The 26,277-nt window shown below is 46.3% G+C and overlaps 1 protein-coding gene across 3 annotated transcripts in view; it reads left to right on the top strand.

Annotated features, from left to right (window-relative positions):
- gwl (serine/threonine-protein kinase greatwall) overlaps positions 1 to 26,277 on the top strand; it is a 130,622-nt gene that overhangs the window by 5,754 nt on the left and 98,591 nt on the right. Inside the window, exons 2-4 of one of the 3 annotated variants that reach the window (XM_077657282.1) lie at positions 6,213 to 6,268; positions 17,716 to 17,816; positions 18,924 to 19,015. In XM_077657282.1, coding sequence (XP_077513408.1) covers positions 6,213 to 6,268; positions 17,716 to 17,816; positions 18,924 to 19,015 — 249 coding nt within the window. The other 2 variants (XR_013313225.1, XM_077657283.1) reach the window with 2 other exon arrangements.

Genomic DNA, 26,277 nt, shown 5'->3' on the forward strand with positions numbered 1-26,277 from the left:
TTGAATATGTCAGTACGGAATGGAAACTCGTTTATTTTGTGTGTGAGGTTGTGGCGGGTCGATCTAGTTTTTGGGGTCGTTATGTATTTTGTAGCGGGCGCATTTAGTTGGTTGTTTATTAGCTGATACATAATTTTAAGTCTTGCGAATTTTGCTCTGTTCTCCAGGGTTAGGAGTTCTGCACGTTTTAGTAATTGTGTTGGAGAGTCTGTAAGGGAGTGTTTATTATATACACATCTTAGTGCCTTTCTCTGCACCCCTTCAAGTTTTTTAATGAGCTTGTTAGTAAAGGGAAACCAAATGGTGTTGCCGTATTCTAGAATTGGTCTGACAATAGTTTTATATACTAGTAATTTTGTTTCTGAGGGTGCTAGTTTAAGGTGTCTGTTAATGAAGAAGACTTGTTTTAGTGCATTAGATGTGATGATAATGACGTGCGAATCCCATCTGAAATCAGAGGTTTGTATCTCACCAAGGTACTTATGCTCAAGGACAGATGCAAGATGAATATTATTAAGCGTGTACTAAAAAGCTGATGTGTGTTTTTTCCTAGTTCTAGACAAAAGAACAGATTTATTTAAATTGATGTCCATCTGCCAGTCCTGATACCACTGGTACACTGCTGTTAAGGCGTTATTTAAAACTACATGGTCATCAAAAGAGTTAATTTCCTTGTAAAGGACGCAGTCATCTGCGAGAAGTTTAATATTCTGTGAAACAAGCTGGTAGGTCATTTATAAATATTAGGAACAGTACTGGTGCTAGGACGCTTCCTTGGGGTACTCCTGATGTAACATTAGTTGTTGCTGATTTCTCATCGTTAATTTCAACAAATTGCATGCGATTACTAAGATAGTCTTTAATCCAGTTTAGAATAGGGCCAGTTCCTAAAATAACTTGAAGTTTTGCAATAAGTTTAGTATGCGACACACGATCAAATGCTTTCGAGAAGTCTAAAAATATAAGGTCAATTTGTTTCTGGTTGTCAATGCTCGTGGATATGTCATGTGTTAATTCAATTAGTTGAGTAATAGTAGAAAGACCCTTACGAAAGCCGTGCTGACACGGGGTTAAAATGTCATTTACTTGAAGATAAGTGTTTGTGTTTTAAAACAATATGTTCTAATAACTTGCATACTGTGCTCTTTAGTGATATAGGTCTGAAGTTCGAAGGGTCGGATTTATTTCCTGATTTGTGTATCGGTGTTATCTTGGCGGTTTTCCAATCCCTAGGGAGGGTGCAAGTGGATAATGATTTGTTAAAAAGTAGTACCAGGAATTTAGCTATCCACTTGGCATATCTATGCAGGAATATGTTAGAGATGTTATCAGGCCCTGGTGCTTTCTTAGTGTCCAGATTTAGTAAAAGGTTTAACACTCCTGGTTCAGTTACCGTTAGTGGTTCGATTGTCACGCCTGCGCTAGAGTTCATTCCTGGTAGCTCTCCGTTATCCGTTGTGAAAATGGAGCAGAAGTAGTTATTTAAAGTAGTTATCCTCCGGCGATGCCTGCCTCACCTTGTTTTTTAGTGTTTATGTAACGCCAGAATTTTTGGGGAGAATTTTTTAGAAATTTAGGAAGTGTTTGTGTAAAATAATCTGTCTTGGCCCTCTTCATTTTTGATTTCAAATCATCAACAGCGGAAATAAGTTTTAGAACTGTTCGTTGTGATGGATGGTCTTTCTGTCTCTTTCTGAGTCGTCGAACATTTCTTTTTGCGTGGATTACGGTTCGAGTTATCCAGGGGTTATGTTTGTGGGTCCTTTTAGTTTTCAATGGTACGTAGTTAGTGACACAGTATGACACAACTGTTTTAAATTTATGCCATAGGGATTCGATGTTTGTGTTTGTATCGTGTGCGAGTTGATGGAAGGATGAGAGTTCGAGTGATAGTGTATCAATGATGCCTGTATCATCGGCTCTGCTGTAATCTTAATACATTATTGCTGATCGTGAAGAAGGTAGAGAACCATTATATGGGACAGCACAATAGACCAGTTTGTGGCTGGCACTTCGGATTTTGCCTCATTGATAGGCAAATGATTACTAAGAAATACTAGGTCTAAAATGTTTGAGCTAGATCCTTGTACCTGCGTAGGCTCGTTTATTATCTGGTTTAGATCGAAAGAAAGCATGATATCAAAAAGAACATCGGGCAAGGTGATCGATGATGTAGTGTGTGCCAGTTAATGTCAGGTAGATTGAAGTCGCCCAGTAATATCACCTTGTTTCCCTTCACATGCTGCTGCATATACGCGTACAAAGATTGCATTGTAATCAGATCGGAAGAATGACAGCGATAGATGCACCCCACAGTGATGGTAGTATCTACAAGGCAAAGTTTACAAAAAACTGATTCAACTCCTTCAACGTCCGGCAAGGTAATGAACAGTATTTCTTTTTTTATCAACAAAGCAATGCCTCCGCCTCGTGTTGGCCGATCTTTGCGAATAATGACGTAGTTTGGGGGAGTTATTTCAAAGTCTTTGACATCTTTGGTTAGCCAAGTTTCTGTTATAATGATGAATTCTGGCTCAAAATTTAATATTATCGATTAGAGGGGATCAAGCTTGTTAATTATACTTCGAGCGTTAACATTAACGAAGGTTATTTTGGACACTGGGGGCGGCGTGGACGCAGGTTGCGCGTATCGGGGTCCTGGTTTTTTGGTTTATTAGAAGTGGATACTATGGGAGACACCGCATTTTTTTCTTCATCCCAAAAATAAAGGCGACTGTTGATCTTTAGTTTGTCATAAACCAAAGCCACTTTATCACCAGAGCCCTTTTTTGGTTTCCCATATTCCCATAGCCTCCGCCTAATGTCTCGAATACGGGGTGAAAAATCTTCGCTGATGACGTAGTCGCTCCCCTTCAGTTTGTGACAGCTTCGCAAAATTTTTGTTTTCTCTCGGAAATCTAACAGCTTTAAAATTATTGGCCTTGTTTTGTTTACCTCCGGTTTGCCTATTCGATGTATCCGTTCGATTGAGACCTCATCTAACTTTAAAGTATCCTTAATGACCTTTTCGTTCTCTGCCTGCTCCAGGGATTCGGAGTTTTCTTCATCTTCTGGCATACCATAAACGATGAGGTTAGATCTTCTGGATCGATTTTCTAGGTCATCTATTCTTAACTCCAGGGATGACACTTGTTTTTGTAGGCTAGCGACTTGTTCAGTGCAGGCTGATACATTATTTTCTAGGCATGTTAGACGTTCTAGCTTTTCTTCGATCGACGTCAGTCGTTCTTCTTTTATAGACTTTATGTCGGCAGCGATTTGTTTTAGCTGTTCTGAAAGTTCCGTCATCCCGGGCCCGGGATTTGTCTCGACATCACCGGCAAGCAATAGCAACTTTGCAAGGTACACTATGTCATACAAAGCATCCAGAAGTACCGCAGGGCACGGCAGCACGACAAGACCGCACTCGCTAGAGCGAAAATTTTCCAAAACGTCTTCTTACCTGCACTTAGAAGACAAACGGATGAGCCATCTGCGTGTAAGCCCTGCTGCCGTGCCCTTTGGAATGCGGTGGTGCGTTGGCGGGTTTTATCCTCGGGAAGGGGGGTGGCGCTGTGCTGAATGGCTTGAAGAATTCACTTCCGCTGGAAGTAGACGATGATGGGGTCCCATCCGCAGGTTCCAGGATAGGAAGCGGCAAAATGCTGGCGTTCTGTAGCACATGCGCGTGGTGAATCACGAAAGGCCGGTTGAACTCTTGTTGTCCCGCTGGTATCAGCAGCAGGCTGGCGACGATCTGCACGTAGAAGACAAACGGATGAGCCATCTGCGTGTAAGCCCTGCTGCCGTGCCCTTTGGTGTATGCTTGGGGAATTTCTAATTGCGGAATTCCATCGTGGGCGCCGTTCATTCCGCTGGTGTGCCGGTAGAACAGAGCACTATAATCCCAAAGTCGCAAGATTGAATTCCGGCCGCATTTCATTGGAGGCGATACGCAAAAACGGCCGTGTTCTGTGGGATGTCAGTGCAAGTTAATCCAAGGCCCGTTACTACGGTGTCCCTCATCGCTCATTTGTGGCTTCTAGACGTTCAGCTACACATAACCAGAACGGAATTAACACCTGACGAAAAAGGGATGGGTCGTCTTGGCCAGCTTGCAGCCTCTACACCTCAGAATACAAGCATGTTTAGCTATTCTAGTGTTTGCTTCGGCATTCATTGAGTTTCCCCAAACAAAGAGATTACAAGTTTACAAATTCTGAAGGCATCAGTATCGTCCACGTGTATGGGTGTGTGCCGGGTTTAGCGAGGCTATGGAAGTGCAAATTTATTTCGCACTTCATGTGCGAAAGAACAGTGCTGCAATGTATGGAAAGGAAAAATGCGATGAATAAACTGCAAAGAACTTATAACCAATAATCTTTTTTTGTCCAACATGCAAGTGTGGCATTTCATTTTATGCTCGGATGCAGTGTCGTATTGTTCCAAATTCATACAGTATTGAACATACAATAGCATTGAATGGATAATACAATTTACACTAGAAGATGTAATCAAAATGGTGCAACAAACGAAGACAAAAGTAGAACAAACACAACAGTCGTGTGTGTTCTACTTTTGACCTCATTTGGTGGGCAGTTTTCATTACATCTTCAAGCATGAACCAACTAGCCCAAGCAAGAGTTTTACATATTACACTAGGAGGCCCTGAGGTAAGAACTGCTGGTAGGGGGGATCAATAAATGGAAGCAATTCTTGTATCACAGTTATTGAGGGACATTAAGTTTCATCAAATTCTAGCCAGTCTTGCAGAGTCCATGAAGGTTAAAGTCAAAATCAGCACGACGAATTTACGGCAGTGATGATTGAACAAAAATGGTAGAGCCACTGCTGCCATAAGTATCACAACTGGGAAATTCGGATGCATACCTTGGCAAACCACATATTTTCTTCATCAGCTGATAGTCAAGTTTCTGATTAGCATACAAGCGAGAAAGTGCCTTTGAGAATCAAGATTCTCATGATGCTTACAAAGACTGTAGATCAGTAATAATCCTGTGGATGAGTGGATCCACATAATTATTATTGATTCAGTAAGAAGACTGTGGATCAGTAATAATGCTGATGACTTTCTTTTTAGCAGTGTTCTTGTTTGAAGGCCTGAGAAAATACTTTTACAAAAGGATGGTTTAAGGGGAAAAAAAGTGGAAAAAACAAAAAGAAAGAAAAAATGTAACTGTATGTATAGCATGCATTTTTTTTTATCTAAAAAAAACCTTCTCTTGTGCCTGACCTTAATAGTGCAGTTATGAACCACGAAATTTCTATCCTTTTGATCAAGGGCCTTGCCACATAAACACTTTTTCTTGGGCGTCACGTGCTCGTTGACGTACTTACGGTGGCTTATCTCCATTTGCAAAAGTGCCTATGCCGGCAGTTAATCATGCATTCTTAGCATTGCCTGCAGTTTTTTTTTTTTCGTTCTTGAACAGAAACATGCAATACTATCAGTTCCATCCTTAGTGGGGGCATAATTCACAGTGTCAATATGAGCAGTCATAATGAGGCATCCAGCTTTGACCCCGGTCGCCTGCACGATTTACAAAAAGTTCGTTCTACAATATTGAAATGTGAGCATTCCTCAACTAAGGCCATCCATTCGAGCAGTGTTGTTTTCATTTGTAAATGTCCAGTTTTCGTCCATCAGCACGTCATGTGTCTGCTTTACTCATACAATTTGTTGACCATTTCAGGGCTTGCTTTCACTGTTGCTACTTCAGCCGTAAGGCCTTTGACTTCGTTGGCATGATGCAAAGCAATGCAGAGGAGTAATGGCAGTAAACAGGAAGAATAGCACTACACAAAAAAAAAATTTGCCACCACTGATGGTTTTTAACGTGTTAGTAAAATTCAGCAGAAAACAATTTTCCTACACCTTGAGCTTGGCACATGATAGTCTTAGATGCTTATGCGCCGCTAAGCACAACAACAACAAAAAAAGAAATTAGCCGCCAACCTGTGGTTAGAAGAGCGAAAAGTGAAGGGCAGATGTGGTTTACAGTTCCTCAAGCAGCTGGGGTTGGTGATGTCGGGTGGGTCCGATCAGTCATGGCAACGGTGTCTTCGCCAACCTGTGGGTATTGGTTGTAGAGCAAGCAAGATGCTTTTGTTGCCTTACTATAGTGTAACCTGTGTTAAGAAGTGCTGCAACCACTGCTGCCCAGGGTTGTTCATAATGTTTCTCATTGCAGTTCCCAAGTATTGACGACTTTGTGATGCTTAAGCCAATCAGCCGCGGCGCGTTTGGGTAAGTCGCCATAATGGTAGATTTGTTGAGGGTCAGCATGCTACTGGGAAAACTTGCAGTTGGCAACAGCCCAGGCTGAATGTTAATCAACAAGCCACCGATAATAGTGCTACCAGTGCAAGTTTGGGAAAAAGCATTGTATTTATTTTTGCTGCTTTTGTATTACACATTTTGAGACATTGAATTTTCTTTCTGCTGTGCATTTTTTGCAAATTATGTAGTTTTTCTTTTTAACTACACAGTGCATGAGTGCAGAAGCATTGTTATTGGACAACTTCTGGTGAACAGGTCCTCAAATCAGCACTCTACGGCAGTGTTGCTAAGATTATTCAAGGCACTTTTTTCTTCACATTGCCATAGTGCTGTTTGGTAACTTAATGGTGCGTCTTGAACTGTGTTTATTTTTGGGTTTTAAAATAACTTAGCAAGGCACACGTTCTCGTAATTCTAGCGAATCTCGTGAAATGCACATTTAAGCCATAACGGTTCTGCAGACATATGATTTTGCTTTATTTTTTTGGGAGGGGATGGCAGTGGTGGTGGTGTAAATATACAGCTGGGATTAGCCTTACAGAGCTCTGTAGGCTAGGGTGCCTCAAGGGTGCCTCAATGGCCCTCTCCTGGGGTGGAGACAACTGCGTCGTCTTCTGTGGTGTCTGGCATATTTGTGCCCACTCTTTTCATCGCGCTTCGGGAGCGCGCACTGGTGCCGAATGCGCTTCCTTGAAAGTAAACTATTTCGCTCACGAAGCGACACCTATCAATTTAAATACAAGGTGGATTACTCAGTTGATAAAATGTCATACTTTTGGTGAAGTCAAGGACCTCTGTGGCTGCCTATTATAATGCAGTTATTTTTTGTGAGCACACAAACGCACACATACAAACGATGCTAAAGTGCGGTATTTGGAATGTACTTGTGACATCCAATATTATACCATATTTTGCGAAACCTGTTTGTGCAAAGTCGGCATTTTATCGGGCCTTAAAAATATAAATTGGCAGAGGCTTAACTTGGCTAACCCTGGAATTCAGCGAAAAGCAAGGGCGCTTGCTTAACGTTTGAGGTTCGTCCATGGCAGCTCCGCTACATGCTTGCGACAGCCATTCAGTATATACCCACACGACCATGTGGCTGTGATGTGGTATCACATGGTTTTACGACACCCCCATTGGATGTCATCACATGGGTTCACATCACCCCATCGGATGTTCTTAAGGTTAAAGGTCAACCCAAAGTTCAACCCCCCGCAGGGGGGCGTCTGCAGCTTGCAGGCGTTGGTGAGTGGCGACGCCACGGGTTCCCGAGCATCCGCAGGGACATCCACGCAAGGGGATGATGGTGAACAGTGCATCACCACAGACCCAAGCACCTGCGCTTAGCCGTGCATGGTATCGCCGTGTCCGGGGAAAAGGTGATCCTGGTTGTTGAGCCGATACCGAGCGTTTGGACACTTAAGGCCCCCCGGTGGAGGCAACACACTACTTTGGCCCCAGCTTCCTGTAGACGGCACCTCCAGGCTGACCTGCGGGAGAAATTGGCAGTCGCCTTTTCCTGTCCCCCCTCCATCTTTCTCTTTCTCACAACTCTCCTATCTCCTACTCACTTTCCTTTTCCTTTCTTCCTGGCGGTGAGGGTTAACCTTGTGTGACCAACTGCCCTGAGTTGCGTCATATTTGGTTATAGTTGAGGTGTACAGCTTGCACCAGGCAGGACTTGCTTTCAATGAAAGTTCCTGTCCCGTCCCCTTGCTGGCACCATGACCGAAAAACAATTTTTTTATGGCTCCCCTCCTTTCAAAACCAGATCGCTCTCTCAAGAGAGGGGGAACTAAGCAACAGATTTTTTTGCCAAAAAGAAATCAGCATTCACCAAGTTTCACGTAATCCATAGTCGAAGCGATGAAAAACAATCAATAGTAATATCTCCATTCCTTGTGTCCAAATGTTTAACCGATACCTTGGGCCCTTGCTACAAGGTCTCAAAAATGGCCAGCGGCGACCTTTTCCTTGAACTGCACAAGTGCATCCAGTGCTCGAAACTTTCAAACATTGCTTCTATAGGGGACATCGCGGTATCCATAACAGCACATCGATCACTGAACACTGTCCGAGGTGTAATATCAGAAACTGATTTTGTACGCATCACTGAAAAAGAAATGCTCGAAGGGCTCAGCGACCAAGACATCATAGATGTGCACCAAATCAAGATCCGGAAGGACAATAATGAAATAGACACAAAGCACTTGTTCCTTACTTTCAACACCAGCACATTGCCCGACAGAATCGACGTGGGATATTTGAAAGTTAATGTAAGACCATATAGTATACCTAACCCCAGCAGATGTTTCAATTGTCAAAGGTTCGACCACGGCTCACAGAGTTGCCGCAGTCGCAAAACTTGCGCAAAATGTGCTTCGAAGGATCACCATTCTGATGAATGTGATGCAGCCCCGCGCTGCGCAGACTGTGAAGGAGACCATGCTGCATATTCCAGGGCGTGTCCGTCCTGGAAGAAAGAAAAAGAGATAATCACTATAAAGACGAAGGAAAACATTTCATTTAAAGAAGCGAGAAGGCGTTTGGCGCTTACGAACACATTCTCTTTCACAGCAAAACAGAACTTCGCTGATGTGGTGCGCAGGGGCGTAGCACCACACAGCACTCCGGCACCTGCCAAGGCCACTCCCACCGAGCCTATGGCAGGGCCATCCACGTCCGAGGCAGGGACAGCGAAAGCGGCCCTACCATTGACAAAGCAGGGAGCGCCGGACAATGGGTCGGCATCCCGCAGGACTCCCCCCTTCAGGGGAGGCCTGAAACTAACACAACCACGGCTGCGCGGTCCTCCAGCACCTCTGCCGAGGTGATGGATGTAACCCCAGTCCACCCACTCTGCAGCAGCGGAACAGCTCTTTTGAGCGAAAAAAAGACAGGCCCCTCATAACGGGCCCACCGCCTAAGTAAATCCCCTTTCATTTCCTCTCAAATGCATAAACATGGCTTTTTTAATTCAGTGGAATTGTAGAGAACTTATGCGGAATTACAGTGACATAACACATTTTAGGGTCAATATTACTGATAGTTTTATGTCTTCAGGAGACCAATCGTGGTCCGCAACATGTGCATATCCTGAAACAATATAAAACATTTAGACGCGATCGAGAGCAGGCAAATCGACTCTCGGGGGGCATTGCGATTTTCATTCAAAGCGGCATCCCTGCTCAAGAAATCAAGCTCAAAAAAAAACTTGAGGCGGTTGCTGTCAGCATCGTCAGCTACAAAACACTAACAATCTGTTCTGTAAACATTCCTCCACATTTTACAATAACAGTTCATGATCTACAAGAACTGATAGGTGAACTTCCAGAGCCATATCTGGTAGTTGGAGATTTTAACGCTTACTCCCCTTTTTGGGGAAGTGAGCGATGCGACTCTAGGGGGCAAACAATCGAGGATTTTATTCTCACAAACAATATGTCTTTTAAACACGGAAAAGGCCATATACTGCTTGCCAACCTCGGGCAATATGAGCTGTTTAGATTTGTCTTTTAGTTCACCATCTGTTTTGAACAATTTTAAATGGGACGTTATCGACAACCCATATGGCAGCGATCACATTCCTGTAATAATAATTTTGACATCTGCACCGGAAATCATCCCAACTAAACCGCGACGTTGGAAGCTGCATTTAGCAGACTGGGAAATTTTTAGAGCACAAGGCAGTTTAGAAGATATAGCTTTAGAAAACGTCAGCATCAATGAGATAAAAGAAATGTTCATGAATTGTATTATTACTGCCACAAAATTAGCTATTCCTCAGTCTTCAGGAGTTGTGCCACAAAAACAAAGTGTGGTGGACAAGAGAATGCGAGGAAGAAAAAAAAACAACAAAATAGAGCTTGGGGTAAATTTCGCAAGTACCCAACACAAGAAAACCTCGTACATTTTAAAAAGGCAAGAGCCAGAGCTCGGTACGTCCGCCGCAGTGCTGAGAAAGCTTCTTGGCAGAGTTACATTTCATCTTTAAACACTCAAATTACATAAAAAAAAACGTGGGAGCAGGTTCAAAAATTAAATGGCACCTTCTCACCATTCACAGTTCCTCTTGTAACAACACCTGGCACACAAACAAGCATAAGGGAACAGGCAGACATTTTGGGGAAACACTTCGCTGCAGTTTCCAGTCGTCTCACTATACGCAGTCACTTCTTAAACGCAAAAATATAGCTGAAAAACAAAAACTTTTAATAAGCGGAGGGGGAAAAGAACAATACAACAATTTAATTACTCTCCAAGAAATAGAGTACTGTCTGCCGGAAAAAAAAAACTGCACCAGGACCCAATCAGATACACTACGAAATGCTTGCCCATCTTTCTCAGCCTGCCATAGGGGCACTCTTAAATTTCTTTAACAAAATATTCATAGAAGCAAAAAAGCCTAAAGCGTGGAAAACAGCAGTGATAGTGCCCTTCCTGAAACCTGGAAAACCACCAACTTTTCCTTGTAGCTATAGGCCGCTAGCCCTTACAAGCTGTCTCGCGAAATCTTTTGAAAGTGTCCTTAATATAAGATTAACATTTGTCCTTGAAATCCGCGAACTTCTTGATGCCCATCAGTGCGGTTATAAAAAGGGATGCTCAACGACAGATCATTTAGTTTGCCTCGAAAGCACAATAAGAGAAGCTTTTATACACAAACAGCACTGTCTTGCCGTTTTCTTCGATATGGAGCAAGCGTATGGTACAACCTGGAGGTTTGGGATCCTCCGCGGCCTAGGCAACCAAGGTATCTGCGGTAGGATGTTAAACTGCCTCACTGACTTCCTTTTGGACCGCTCATTTCAAATACGCCTGGGATCAACCTGTCCAGGAGCTTTGTTCAAGAGAACGGGGTTCCTCAGGGATGTATTTTAAGCATGACATTGTTTATTATAAAAATGAATTCCATACGTAAAATAATCCCAAAGTCCATCCTGTATTCAGTGTACGTTGATGATGTTCGAATAGCCTGCGCATCCTCAAACATTGCAACATGCGAGAGGCAAATACTGTTGACAGTGAATAAACTAGTGACATGGGCAGATCAGAACGGTCTCCAGTTTTCCACACAGAAAACAGTAGCCATCCTTTTCTCGCTGAAACGCGGCATACAAGTTGACCCATTCATACACCTGAACGGAACACAGATACCCGTCAAAAATGAGCAAAAATTTCTAGGGATAACCTTTGATAAAAAACTCACTTTCCTGCCCCATATAAACGCACTGAAAAAGAAAGCCTCCAGATCCCTAAATATACTCAAGGTACTGTCACGCAAATGTTGGGGTGCTGACAGGACATGTTTTTTGCAAATTTATCGCGCCGTGGTACGCTCTATCTTTGGTTACGGATGTACGTATATGGGTCAGCGAGAGCATAGTACCCCAAACGACTGGATCCAGTGCATAATTTAGGTTAACGTCTTTCCATTGGTGCATACCGGACATCACCCATTAACAGCCTATACATAGAAACTAATGAACCATCACTTACAGAGAGAAGAACCATGCTTACCTGCTTGTACACTCTAAAAATCCGTTCCCTACAAAAACATATATGTTACCATGTAGCTATTAAGTGCCCATCTCGAACGCTCTTTAACAACAAACCAGAAGCTACCAGGCCAGAAGAGGTGTGCCAGAATCTTGGCGTCCTAAACACATTACCTGGTATTGCACAAAGATGAGACGCGCTACCTCCATGGCACAATTTCCCTGCAATGTGCGATTTTACTCTTACAGACTTCCGGAAGAAACGAACTCCACAACATATAATACAAGAATTTCTTGCACTGGAGAAAAGTACAGTACTTTGAGAGCTTTTTATACAGAAGTTCCAAAAACAGATGCCAACGTAGGAAAAGCAGTGGTATAAAAGAATTGGATTGAAATAGTAAGGCTTCCACAGTGTGCCTTCATTTTCACTGCCGAATGTTACGCAATCTCTGGAGCTGTACAAAAAATAGTGAACGAGAACCTCGCAAACAGTATCATATACATAGACTCGCTAAGCGTGCTTACAGCCCTTCACTCTAGAAATGCAGCCACTCCTATTTCTGGTGATATTATACACAACATAGTAATAGCCGCAGCTAAAGGACAAAACGCAAAACTCTGCTGGGTACCAAGCCGTACTGGAATTAAAGGCAACGAAAGAGAAGACTTCTGCACTGCTTGAGCTCGTTATCAGCATGTAAAGAAAGTACATATACCGTTCAAAGATTGCATTAACTTAATTCATCGTAAAATATGACCGAACTGGCAGTCGGCGTGGAACAACTAAGTAAATAACAAATTACACAATGTAAAACCAGCATAGGTGAATGGAAGTTCTGCACCCACCAGAAGCGTTTTAGGGAAGTGATTATGTGCCATCTTTGTATAGGACACACGCACCTCACACACAATTTCCTACTGACAAAACAAGATTGACCTGTCTGCGAAAAATGCGGACATGAAGTTATGGTTAACCACATTTTAATTTCTTGTGCGGGCCTGGAAAAACTAAGGAAGAAGTACTTTACTCAGTTCTATAACGAATACATTCCTTTTTATCCCGCACTGGTTTTAGGAGATGATGCAATTAAAACCTTTCTTAACGAAACGGGATTTCTCAAGAGACTAAATTTTTTACCCACTGGTCTGACACTTCACCTCACCTCAGCCACTTTCTCATGCCTGAGAAGAAGGCTGAGGCTTTTATATTGATTGGTCAGGAGCCTCGATATCCTTCCACAGCCAATGAAAGCTACTGAGGTTACTCAGCCCTCTTTAAAGCTTTTACTAGTAGCCATTTCTACAATTTGTGTATGCGTTCACTAGGTAGTATTAATGTTTGAGGGCCTCTACACCAGGGATGATTTTTACATTTCTATAATATTCAACAAAAGACTTCCTATACCTTGTTTTTGGCGCATGATGGCCTCAGTTGCCTATGTGCCATAAAACCCAACACAACACACCAAAGTTCAACCAATATCAGAGGTCAACTAAAGGCCATGGGTCAAGGTCAGGGGTAAAGGGTTTGACACCATAAATGTACCACATATGGTCATACACGGCTAACGTGGTTGGGCTGAAGGTCGTTCAAAGTCATTATCCGGACTGCGCGATTACTGCTTTACCTAGCGTAGTGAAGCTTTTCGCTTCAATAATTGTGGTTATAGGAAACGAAAGGCACAGTAACTGTTGCTCTCTTTTAGGAGGACACTGCTTTTGTTGAAGAAGGGTGAAATGCGGTGAGGCCGCATTGTTCGTCACATGCGAGCAAAGTGGTATGAGGCTTAAGATACTAGAATACAGAGCTGCACCCAACTTCTAGGCCGGGCTGCCATGGTGAAGGGACATTTGCTATACAGGAAGTTTGGCTTTTGGAATTTTGCAAATGGTGTATAAAACAATCACTGGTCTAGTATTAGAACTACTGATCACCACACAGGCAGTAAAAATCAAGAGCTCGAAATATTTCGATGCTATTATATTGGTACTCAACCAACGGAATCTTAAACTTGAATAATGTCTCGCAGCGTTTGCGCCTTTACCTATTTTCTTGAGAATTTCGGATAAAAGCTATGATGTAACAATCTCTGATGGGTTCGCTTTCATATCCATTCTAATCAGTAAGAGACATTTGCAGCTTTAGGCAAACAGATTACGAGTGGCAGAGGGCTAGAGCATAAAGGTCCGGGCACGTAATGTGTGCATGTATTTCATGTGTTCTGTTCAGACCAAGGTCCCTTATTCCTTGCAACTTAGTTGTTTTACACTAAATATGCGATTTATGGCTGCAACTGCGCGTCCTGAAGTGTACATTGGCTAAGCATTTTAAGCACAATACACGATTCCGCGGTATATGCTGGCATAACTCAATGCGGTAGGTAGGAGGAGTCGTTTAAACAACGCGTCAGCCAGTCCCGTGGTGGCTTGCCGCTCTGCCATCGGCGGAGTGATACGTAAATGAAAGAGTCCACGTGTATTTTTATTTCCGTGGGCCTAATTTGCGATTATATGGTCTGCGACGGAAGCTGTATATTCACAGAAACCTAAAAAACAAAATAAATGCGGAAGCGAAGCCGCCACCGGACTGGCTGACGCGTTGGTTGACCCCTCCTACCTACCGCGTTGAGTCCAAAAAAAAAGGCGGTAGCCGGGACGTTTAATCCGATTTAATTAGGGTTATCGGCCGCACAAGACAATAATTCCAAGTTTCTAAGCATGCCTGGAACGAGTAGATCGAGTTCCCGCGTTAAAAAGATGAGTTCAGATTCCTCTTTAGTGCACCTTTAAAGCAGTATACGTAACTGCGGGCCAAGCAGCAAGGAAACGAAACAAAGAGTGTTGGCCGGCTGCCACTTGCCACGTTTCACCTTTGCAGTCCGCAGGAGCCTTCTTTTCAGATCTCTCGGAAATACAAAGATTCTTCAGCCATTTCGGGAGTGATTTGCACATGCAGGCACGCAACACCCCACCATGTCTTCCCCGTCTAGCGGCCAAGGAAAATTTCAGTCGGTGGAAAACAGGCCGCCACGCGTGCAACTGACGCAGGTGGGACAAGGAGTGGGCACAAATATTACACGCGCCCTTGCCAAGGTGTCAGTGACACCCTCCATAGAGCGGCAGAGGGGGGCACGTGCATCGAGGCACCCTACTGTCGGCAATTGCTCCACCTGAGTCACTGATTTAAGAGATTGCATCCCTACCACTGTCCCATAAGGCCAGTATCCTCTAAAATCTTCAGCAGTGAAGCAGTGATCGGGAAACTAATCAACGCTCCTCAGGGTGCACGATGCGTGAGAAGTTGTCCATGGGAATGTGCAGTCTCCTCAGGTTTCCCAGGAGTGCCTCACGCTCGGCACAAAGAGGCGGGCACACTAAAACGAAATGGTTCACTTTGGCCACAATGTCACAGTGTGCACACATATTTGAGGTGGTGCAGTGAACCTTGTGCAGCCACACCAGCATATAGGCATAGCTAGTGCATACTTGATGCAAGAGAGTGGTTCTGTCGCATGACAAGCCTTGCCTAATGCAAGGGAGGTGCAGAAGTGGCTGAAGTTCAGAAAACTGCTGCACCACTAGCTGCCTAGCGAAGTTATTGTCATTTGGGACAGCCAGTAACAATGGATAAAGGTGGGCTTCTTGAGCAAGAAGGTCTGCCGCTGTGTTACTAGCGGCTCCAACGTCGGATGGTAGCCACTGGAAAACTTTAAACTCTTTCAGCTGTAGCTTCCTCAGCCAGGTGAGAACACAGAGGCTAGGTATCCCTCGTCACAGGCCAGGCGCTGTAGTGCAGACTTTGAGTCAGCAGAATGACAACTCTCTGTGGTCTGCAGAAAGAGAGACTTTTAAGCGACCTTGCAATGGCCAGTGATTTGGCCGAAGTGGACGACGTTACCCTTTGTAAGTGCCCAGCCGTAGACATTTCAATGTCAGGCACCACAAATGCGGCTGTGTATGGGCTGTGTCTTATAAGGTACAAGGAAAGCAGAATGAAAATGGGGGAAGCCCTGGCCAGTGCCCTGAACTTGCACATGCAGTGCTAGTTTCAAAATAAGCCTTGCTTCATCTATGAGAGCATTCTTTAGCAAATCTTTTTACCTTTAACCTGACTTGTGTGCTTCAACATATGTTTTTCTTTGTCGCTGTTTACGGTAGCTTGGCATTTGGCTGGCTCATCAGAAAGACCAGGTGGCGGTACAACTCTCTGACTTAAGAAGCATACATGCAGCAGTATCATTTGACACAGACTTATTCTCGGAAACCACAAAATGCATTCACTATTGAGCAGCCTATAAAAATTGAGAGATGGCTGGAAGATAATTGAGATGCTAAATCAGCGTTTCAAAGGTGTAGAATCAGTCTAGCAGACCTTCAGCTGTCCACCTTCAGATGCAGCGCCGATTCCTCTGTGAAGCCGCAGTTGGTTTCTTAAGGAAGATTTGCTAAAGAATGCTCATTTTTCTGCAGTTGTAGCCAAATAGTGCTAAGGTGTTGCAGTGGCTCAGTGGTTATGGTGCAGACGCAGGTTCGATCCCGGCTTCGGCAGTCGCATTTCGATGGAGGCGAAATGCTTCAGGCTCGTGCACTGTGCGATGATGTCAGTGCATGTGAAAGAACCAAAGGTGGTCGAAATTATCTGGAGCTTTTCACTGCGGCGTCTCTCATAGCCTGAGTTGCTTTAGGACGCTAAACTCTCATAAACCATAAAGCATTTTCCCTGGAATTTTGTGTTGGCAGCCAAATTCCAATTTTTTTATACAGTTGTTGTTACGGACATCAGTAGGAATGGCAGGACAAAAGGAAATTACCTTATTTGCACGATTATAACATGAGGGGAGTTCGAGACCTCAGGAAAATTTTAAAGAAATATTATTACGATTATAACGAAATCCCACTCCATTCAGGTCAACCAAAGCCGAAGGAGGGTCTGCTACAGGTCAAGTCTCTACCAGAAAAAAAAAGTTTGGAGTTTGCAGGTGTGCAGGGACTTAATCAAGAATTGCCAGTCCGAGCTGCTGAGTGGCAAGTATTACATGAAAACTGCCTGAGAACTGAAGCCCAGTGACAGAGACCTCGCACAGTTTCTTTCTAAGCAATGCAAACAAGGCGGAGATTTCAATGTCATGTCTTTCATGGCTGGAATGGAAGAAGTGACTCTAACACACTATTTCATTGTTTTCAAATATTTGTCTATCACAATCAACTCTGTTGACGCGGAGCGTTCGATCAGTTGTTATGGAGGTCTAGTATCAAACAAGCACCATTCTTTGAATGAAGATAACAGGAAACATTACTCAATGCTGATTTACTACTGCCTTCTTCAATTTTAGAAGATGGACCGCTGCAACATGCCACGCATATGCTCAAAAAATAAACTTGCATGTTTTTATAATGTGTCTTATTCTTCCCGCAGAACTTTGCGGGTTCTTCATTGTGCATATATAGAATTTAGAATTTTCTACCGCAGAAAGTTAAGGGCCTTAGCTATGCTATGTCTTGCAGGCTTATTCTTTGTTTGCCAAATTAAAGTGTTTACTGTAAGGCTTGAGGTGCTATCCCTGCCAGCTAAACAAAAGGCATCTATGATGCAGCATATATTTTGCTAAATATTGAGTCCTGTGTCAGCATTCTGCTTTCTCAGCTTATTACATTTGCTTAAAAGCGTTTTTGCCACACTAATGTGGTCAAGACTTTGGGCCCTCTGGCTGGGGGAAGAAATGAAAATGGTTGCTGCACCACAACCTTTGCTTGGGGGTGCTTGGGGGCGCTGCTGTGCCTTTTGGAGCAGCATTCTCAAGAGAGAGGCTGACTGCATGCAGCTAGTTTGGAGCTAGTCTTTTTCCCTTGCATTCATAGGGCCAGTCTGTGTGGGCAGTGTTAGGTTGCTAATAGAGGGACTGTATGCAGCAAGGTCTACCTGGCACGCAAGAAGGACCACTCGGACCAGCTGTTTGCCATCAAGGTGGTAAAGAAGAGTGAAATGGTCCACAAGAACATGGTCGACCAAGGTGAAACACCACCTATTCTCGAGTTCTGTGCCGCTCATTTCAGTGAACCGAAAACATTGTCTGCCACTCTGAAGAATTGCGAGCCTCAACGGTGCCGGTTACTGCAGACACAATTGCAGCTAACCTTTAAAACTAACATGCACATGGATGGAGAGAAGCATACCCATCTGTAGCCGTGGCCCTGCTTCACCCAGCCCAGCCATGCTGCTGGGGGCAAAAGATACTGCAGCACTTAAAAAAAAAAAGACTGTGTGGTGGCAGCAATGAGAAACAACCTTTGCTAGTGGACTGCAGGACAATATAAGAGGAAATAGGAAGACCATGTGGAGCAGGTTTCCTTTAATACTGTTGCGGGCAAGCTATGCTTGGTGGCAAAGGAAGGTCCTGGAAAGACAGAGTGGCATGCGAGCATCAACGTGCATCGTTTGGAGCTCTCTTCTCTAGACGCCCTTGTGTTGTTCCATATTTGTGGGAAGCAATTGTGGTGAGTGGGAGTAGCAGGCTATGTTTTCATTCTGGGGAAAGGGTCATGACTTGAACGCCTGCGCAGCACTCCTGTCAAGAGAGTGGTGGGATGGTTTGTTGAAAGACATGGTTCTGTGCATGGGAATTCCCCGATTTGTAGAGAGGGTCATGAAATCAACACCACCAAATTTGAAGCTCTGAGGACTCAGAATGTTCATGTATCTTCCATTGGATTATCATATGGGAGCACATTAAACCGACCCTCTGATCTATAATAACCCACTCATAAATCCTCACTAACCACCTTAATTCACCCACTAATCCACCTTAATCCATATTGTGGGGTGGGCCTGTTTCATGTGTTTTGGGGGTCTTTTGGAATTTTGTGGGGTAGACCAGCTTCCGAATGCTATTGCATTTTCTTCGTTAAGAATGTGATTGAGAAGGCCCCCAAGTTTTTTGCAATGTTTACTCTCAGACAAGAGCCAGTGGGGGAGGGGGAATGTGTTATCACTGCGGCAGCTATTTGAACATGGCTGATTCTTGGCAGGAGTTGTTTGCTGTTGTCTGGGCAGCTTGTGCCTTGTCTCGTGTTGCGAATGGTGGGTGCAGGTGGCATAGGTCAGGTCTCTCTGGTTCCAGTGCTTGCCGAGCGCAATGCCCTGGCAGTCAGTTGCAGCCCCTTCGTGGTGCACCTCTTCTACTGCCTGCAGACACCCAGCTGCGTCCACCTGGTGAGTGACCCTGCCCTTCTCGGGACTCTGCTTGAGCCACACGTCACATATGGTGCCATTCATAAAATTTCTTTCTTCCTTTATCGTAGGTAATGCAAAACAATGTTTTACTCCTTCTACACCACTGATGAATAGTATTTGTAAAAAAATTTCTGCAGAAAATAATTTCCCCTTACCTTGAGATTGGCTTATGATGGCCTGAGTTGCCTATTTGCCATAAAGCCGAACAAAACACATGGTGCCTGATGGGAGAAAACCGGAATATGCGATGCCTTCTTTATTGTGGCTGCATGTGTTCGCCTACAATGCTGCCACCAGATGCTGATATTTTGCTGTCCCGGACTCATCCAAATGGGTGGTCTGCTTTCTGAGCTCCTTGTGGAAATGTTTAGTATACTATCTTGCTGTTTTTCTGTGACACTGGTTGAATCAGTATGCCAACTCTTGGCATACATTTACTAACATTTAATTACATTTATTAACATTTACTAATGTCACTTATGTGCAAGTCACTGACTAGGCCGCGCTCATTCCGTAATGGTGCTGCACAATTTCTGTTTTACTTTTATAGATTCTGGTGCACTCAGATATGGAAATGTGCTAGACCTGCCATACCAGGAGCCAAGTTGGCTTCGCACAACATTTCAGGTTTTCTCATCTAAACATAAGACAAAGTATTAAAGAAGAGGTGTATTTTAAAAATATTCCTCTACTAATACTAAATTGAAGGCAATTGCCTTGACCTGGTCGGAATATTATTTCAAGGGATAGTGAGCAAAAAATTTTCCGCCAAAATTTCTGGCCAAAATGATAGCTGCGGCACTGAGAGTGACCGAAACAACATTATTTTGTAAAAGAAATAAGTAGAAAGTAGTAAATATTTTAATGTATATTTCTCAAACTACCATACCTAACGGCCTCCCGTGAAAGCTCGTGAGAATACGGGATGCGACAACAACCCTACCTGTCATAAGATATTGTCAGCACATACTGCACAAAAGTGCATGCCTTTGACGTGCTTTTGCTTTATTGTGCAGTCCACTTCGCTTGGCTTCCTCGAGTCCACGCCTCTAGATCTCATGGTTGTATACTTTGGGTGACTACTTGCCTGATTCGATCAGAATTAGTCTGAAATCTCCACCGTCTGCAGAGGCGGTGAACCAAATAAAACCAAAATTTAAAAATTCTTAAAGGGGTGCAATGCTGCTAGGCTGAATGTTGAGCATAGCTCCGATGATATAAGCGCTGGTTGCAATGTTTTAACGCGACAGCATTAAGGAGCTCGTGTCGCAGAAAAACCGGTGGCGTCGGCCGTGAGCAAAAAATATCTCCTCCTCCCCATGTACGAAAAATCCCTCCTCCTTCTCCTCGCAATGTACGACGCTGCCCCAACAGATGGCGCGCGACTGCATCGCCTCCGGCTCGTCTCGTTCGGGTGCAGTGGGGCTGTGCGGGCACGGGGTGAGCGGCGAACAACGTAGTGGACATCCAAAGCGTGTAGTGCACATCCAAAGAAGAAGACGAAGTGTCCCTGCTAAGGCGGCTGCACATAGCTCCAGTGAAAAAATCTCGTCATCCGCATAAATACGTTCCTTATATCAAGAGAACTGACTTCGCAGCATTTGAAGGAGCTCCCGAGGCTCATGCGCCGTCTGATTGGGTGGCAGTAAGCAAATGTCCTTCAGTCATCCCGGCAGCTGGACTGGGCTCCAAGGCTAGGCCTAGAGCCACCGGTGACGCGCTGGCAGAGGTGGGTTCACCGGCGTTGGTCCCTGCTCCCGGTCCATCAGCGGCAGCGCACATCCTGCCTTCTTCAAATGCACCTCAGCCCGTGAGCGATCTGCCCTCTGGGCGGAACTCGGCAATGGCTGCCCAGCCTCCACTGCTGGATGGGGCTTCAACCGTGCAGCGTGAGGAGGAGAGCTCTCCAATGGACCTGTCTTCGGCACCTCCATCCGTGCCACCGGCTTCCCGCAGTTCTCAAAAGCGCCTATCAGGGGACACTGCACAGGATTCGTCTTCTACCAACTGCAGCTCACAAGGCAAGCGTTCCTGCCCAGCGTATGCCAACCAGGTGGCTATGCCGACATCGGGATCGGTATCGTATTAAGTGGCCATTAAAGCTCTGGCAGCCAAAAGCCTGACAGACATTCCGAACAGGATTCTTCAGGCGAACCTGGACGAGTGTCTTGGGACCAAAGGTTTTCGTGGCTTCACATCTAGAACGAAATCTAATACCATCGCTGTGTGGCTCCCGACTTTGGCTGCTGTCGAGCGTCTGCAAACGCTCAAGTGCATATCGATTACAAGCGAGGTCTCGGTGCTGGTCCAGGTGTACCTAGTAGAAGGTTCGGACCTACAACGCTGTGTTGTTTACAACGTCGACGTTGCCGAAGACCAGACGACCTTCCAGCGTGAGCTGTACTCTCCAACCCACCATGTCATCCAAGCGCGGTATATGGGAAAGGGTCACTCGTGCATCGTCACACTACAGGGCCCACCAACTCTCCCAGAACGACTTTACTACTATGGCTGTATTCTGCGGCCTCGCCCTTAAAAACCGAGTGCTGTCTATTGCTACAGCTGTTTCAGACCTGGCCACATGCGCCGATCATGCCCTCTTGCAACGCAAGATGAGGCTCGGCCACAAGGCACACCGTCTTACAGGTGCGGACTTTGCAAGACTGACGACCACGAGATCACCTCTCCAACTTGCCCAACAAAACAGAAAGCAACTTAGAAGGTTCGGCATGGGATCCGTAAGCAAGTGCCTCCAATTGAAAACAGAGCCCCGATACAGACATTCGACAGGTTTGCGGCTCTTCAGTGGGATGAAGACGACTGGCAGGAGCTTTCTGAACCCAATCCACCTGCAGCCCCTGCCCAACCGTCGTACAGCGATAAAGTGCGCAAGGATCGCCGTCGCCTTCAAGCTACACAAAAGCACAGCATACTGGAACCTCTGCGTGAGGACATGGCAGCAGTTGACGACCAAATAGGCCTTTTAGCAGAGGTCTCTAAGCTATGGCAACGCCGTGAACTGCTTGCTCGCCGTAGACAACCAGTGGAATCCCACTCCACGCCAATCAATGCTGCAGCGCCTTCGACTACGTCCAGCCGTCATGCGTTTTTCGCAGACTCTACCAGGTCTTCTGCAGCACTGCAGGATAACTCAACAACATCCCTCCTCCGATTTATGGTAAACCAGTTATCTAACCTGACATCAGTTTTCTATTACAATGCTTGGAAGCCTATTCGAAAATGGCGAGTACACGTTGTTGTGGTGTGCTCCAATGGAACTGCAGAGGCCTCTCCACAAAGCTGGGAGAGCTCAAATCACGACTTCGCATGAACAAGCTCCAGGTGTGGGCCCTGCTACTGCAGGAGACCAATGCCTTGCCATCCATTCCGGGCTTTAATGGATACACGTCTCCTTCAATGAACGACCGTTGTGTGCACACTGTTGCCCCTCCGGGAAAAGCGGCGGTGTACGTTGATGCGCGTTTTCCTCAAGTTCGCCTCTCTCTAGAAAACTGGTGCACCTCATATCAAGAGGTAGTCGCAGTGGCTGTGAAGGTTCCCAAGGCAACTGTTGTGGTCGTGTCATACTATGTAAGACCAGCCGGCGGAGCTCCCTCCCGCATTAATCTGGGGTAGTTATTAACTCTACGACGACAGCACCCAAGGTGGCCTGTTTTAGTCGGTGGTGACTTTAACGCCCCTCATCCGGACTGGGGGTACCCCACTTCTAGCCCCTGTGGTAGGCGTGTGCGTGACGCATTCGCAGATGCGCTGTTTGTTTTACTCAGCCATCCAGATTCAGCAACGTGGACTGTGCATCATGCTCGCAGTCCAACATATGCTCAGGACCATACGTGGTGGTCAGGACCCGGGACTCCATTGTGGCACCTGGAGCCAGACTGCTGGGGTAGGGACCACCATCCTATCATCATCGGTCTCCATCCATCAATGGCCCGCCGATTACACTGTAGGTGCTCTGTGGTCAATTGGGACAAGTTTTGCATCACCGTCGAAGGTCTCTCTCTGCAATCATCTACACTACTTGTAGACTGCTGACAAACTGCGCTGAACAAGGCTACTGCTGTCACCTGGACGGACGTGAATCGCCCGGCGCTGGATGTTGGTCTGCTTAACCTGTGGGCTGCTCGCCGACAAGTGGAGATGGCAGCTTCCCGAGACCCGACTTCTGTGCAAGCACGGACAAGGCTGAATTACCTTACTGCCAAGGCTCGCAGATATAAACGCGATCTCTCGCGACGGCAGTGGCATGCGTGGTGGGAGCAGTTCTCGACAAAGTCATCGAATGCTGCTCTCTGGCGAACGTTTCGTGCAATGGAACATGGATTCCGTTGTCCTGACGCAGCGGCCACACCATGCTTCGCAGCTAACTTAGCTCCGGATGATTTCGCCAGAGAGGCAGCGCGAAAGTTTTTCCCCAAGTATGATGTGTTGCCTCCAAGAGTCATAGGAGCCCCCTTGGCTGCCATTCCAGCATGTGTCGATAAGCTCCCATCTACAGCCGACGCCGAGGGAATTGCAAGCACATTTTCAATGCCCGAGTTGCTTGCAGCAATAGACGAGGCCCGTCGGAAGACTGCGCCCCGTCTGGACTCCATTCCGTACGAGGTTTACAAGAACTTAAGTTCCGCTGTACTGCCTCAACTCCTCGCCACCATCAACAAGGTATGGATAGAAGGCGTTGTACCAGAAAATTGGAAGTCAGCTATTGTGATCCCCATACCAAAGTCAGGGAAGCCACCGACAGACCTTGGAAATTTCCGGCCTATATTGCTTACGCCAACATTATGCAAGCTTACCGAAAAAATGCTTGCCACACGACTGTCGTGGTGGCTTGAGCACCATGGTTTCTACCATCCCGCCCAAAATTGGTTTTCGTACGTCCATAGGTACAGAAGATGGACTAGCTGTCTTGGCGTCAGCAGTTCTGGCCTCAACTCACAGCCGCAATGTACGTACTGTGCTGGCCATGGACGTTGAAAAGGCGTACGATAATATTAGTCATGCTGCCATCCTGGAATCGCTTGACATGCTGCATTTCCCCGTTAGAGTGCGCAATTTTGTTAAATCCTTCCTTGAAGGCCGACACTTTGCCATACGCCTCAGTGGTGAGGCCATCGGATCATTTGTGCCTCTTCGCGGCATTCCTCAGGGATCGGTGTTATCGCCAACATTATCTAATATTTCTTTTATCCCCCTTGCTTGGCGCTTGCATGATGTCTCCGAGATTATGTTCTTATTGTATGAAGGGAGTAGGCATGAAGGGAGTAAGCAGCTCACATCTGGGATGCCTCCTCTCTGCAACGCGGCTACGGAGCGCACACCTGCCGGAGCTCTCCGCGGCGAGCGTTGCATCGCACACAATCAGCGTTCTGTTGAACGCATCAAAGTGCACCGGCGTTCTAAGCAGAACCCACTTTCATGCCTTGCGCATGCGATGCCGGCAGACGCTTTCCCGCTTCACTCAGTCAAGGTGCGTGACGTCATGGAGGGAGTAGGCAGCACACACCTCGGATGCCTCCTGTCCTCCTCTCCGCAACACGGCTGCAGTGCGCACATCTTCCGGAGCTCTCCTCGTCGGGTGCTGCATCGCACACAACCAGCATTCTGTTGAACGCATCAAAGTGCACCGGCATTCTATGCAGAACCCACTTTCATGCCTTGCGCATGCGATGCCGGCAGACGCTTTTCCGCCTCACTCAATGTGCGAGACGTCATGAAGGGAGTAGGCAGCACACACCTGGAATGCCTCCTGTCCTCCTTTCTGCAACACGGCTGCGGAGTGCACATCTGCTGGAGCTCTCCGCGGTGGGTGTTGCATCGCACACAACCAGCGTTCTGTTGAACACATCAAAGTTTACTGGCGTTCTATGCAGAACCCACTTTCATGCCCTGCGCATGCGATGCCGGCAGACACTGTCCCGCTTCACTCAGTCAAGGTGCGTGGCGTCGTGAAGGGAGTAGGCAGCACACACCTGGGATGCCTCCTGTCCTCCTCTCCACAACGCGGCTGCAGAGTGCAGTTCTGCCGGAGCTCTCCGCGGCGGGTGTGGCATTGCACACAACCAGCGTTCTGTTGAACGCTTCAAAGTGCACCGGCATTCTATGCAGAACCCACTTTCATGCCCTGCGAATGCGATGTCGGCAGACACTTTCCCGCTTCTCTCAGTCAAGGTGCGTGACATCATGAATGAAGTAGGCAGAACACACCTGGGATGCCCCCTGTCCTCCTCTCCGCAATGCGGCTGCGGAGCGCACATCTGCTGGAGCTCTCCGCGGCGGCCGTTGCATCACACACAACCAGCGTTCTGTTGAACGCATCAAAGTGCACCGGCGTTCTATGCAGAACCCACTTTCATGCCTTGCGCATGCGATGCCGGCAGACGCTTTCTCGATTCACACAGTCAAGGTGCGTGACATCGTGAAGGGAGTAGGCAGCACACACCTGGGTTGCCTCCTGTCCTCCTCTCCGCAACGCGGCTGCGGAGTGCACATCTGCCGGAGCTCTCCGCGGCGGGCGTTGCATTGCACACAACCAGCGTTCTGTTGAACGCATTAAAGTACACCGGCGTTCTATGCAGAACCCACTTTCATGCCCTGCGCATGCGATGCCGGCAGACGCTTTTCCACTCCACTTGATCGTGGTGTGTGATGTTACGGAGGGAGTATGCAGCACACTATGGAGGCCCTCTTTCCTCCTCTCCACAGCGCGCAAACAGAACGGGCATCTGCCAGAGCTCTTTGCGGTGGCGCACGCATGCGTAGCACGGCAACTACCCTCCTCCACCTCTCCGCGCCTGGTGCGCGCACCTGCTGGGATGCTGCTACCCTCCTCCGCCTCTCTGCGGCGGCGCGTGCATCTGCTGGGATGCCGCTACCCTCCTCCTCATCTCTGAGGCATGCACGATGTACGTGGCTACCCTCTCCGCTTCTCTCCACAGCAGCTGGCATGCACGTTGTACGTGACTAGAAACACATGTGGCTTAGAGGTCAAATTGTGGAGCCAGAGGTCGTACACCGAAACTCGCCGGACGAGGGTCATGATAGGAGTAGAGCTATCTCTCTAAAAGCAACATTTTGCAGCGATGGTACTGGTAGCACCATCTTGGGCTCATCAGTGGAATGAGTGCTCTCGTTCTGGGCAGGAATGAGCTTGAAACACTTCACCTGACCCACATAAGCCACATTTATGTCTGGCTATGATACTGCACCTAAAGCACAGT

Source organism: Amblyomma americanum, chromosome 3 (assembly GCF_052857255.1).
Source record: "Amblyomma americanum isolate KBUSLIRL-KWMA chromosome 3, ASM5285725v1, whole genome shotgun sequence".
NCBI lineage: Eukaryota > Metazoa > Arthropoda > Arachnida > Ixodida > Ixodidae > Amblyomma > Amblyomma americanum.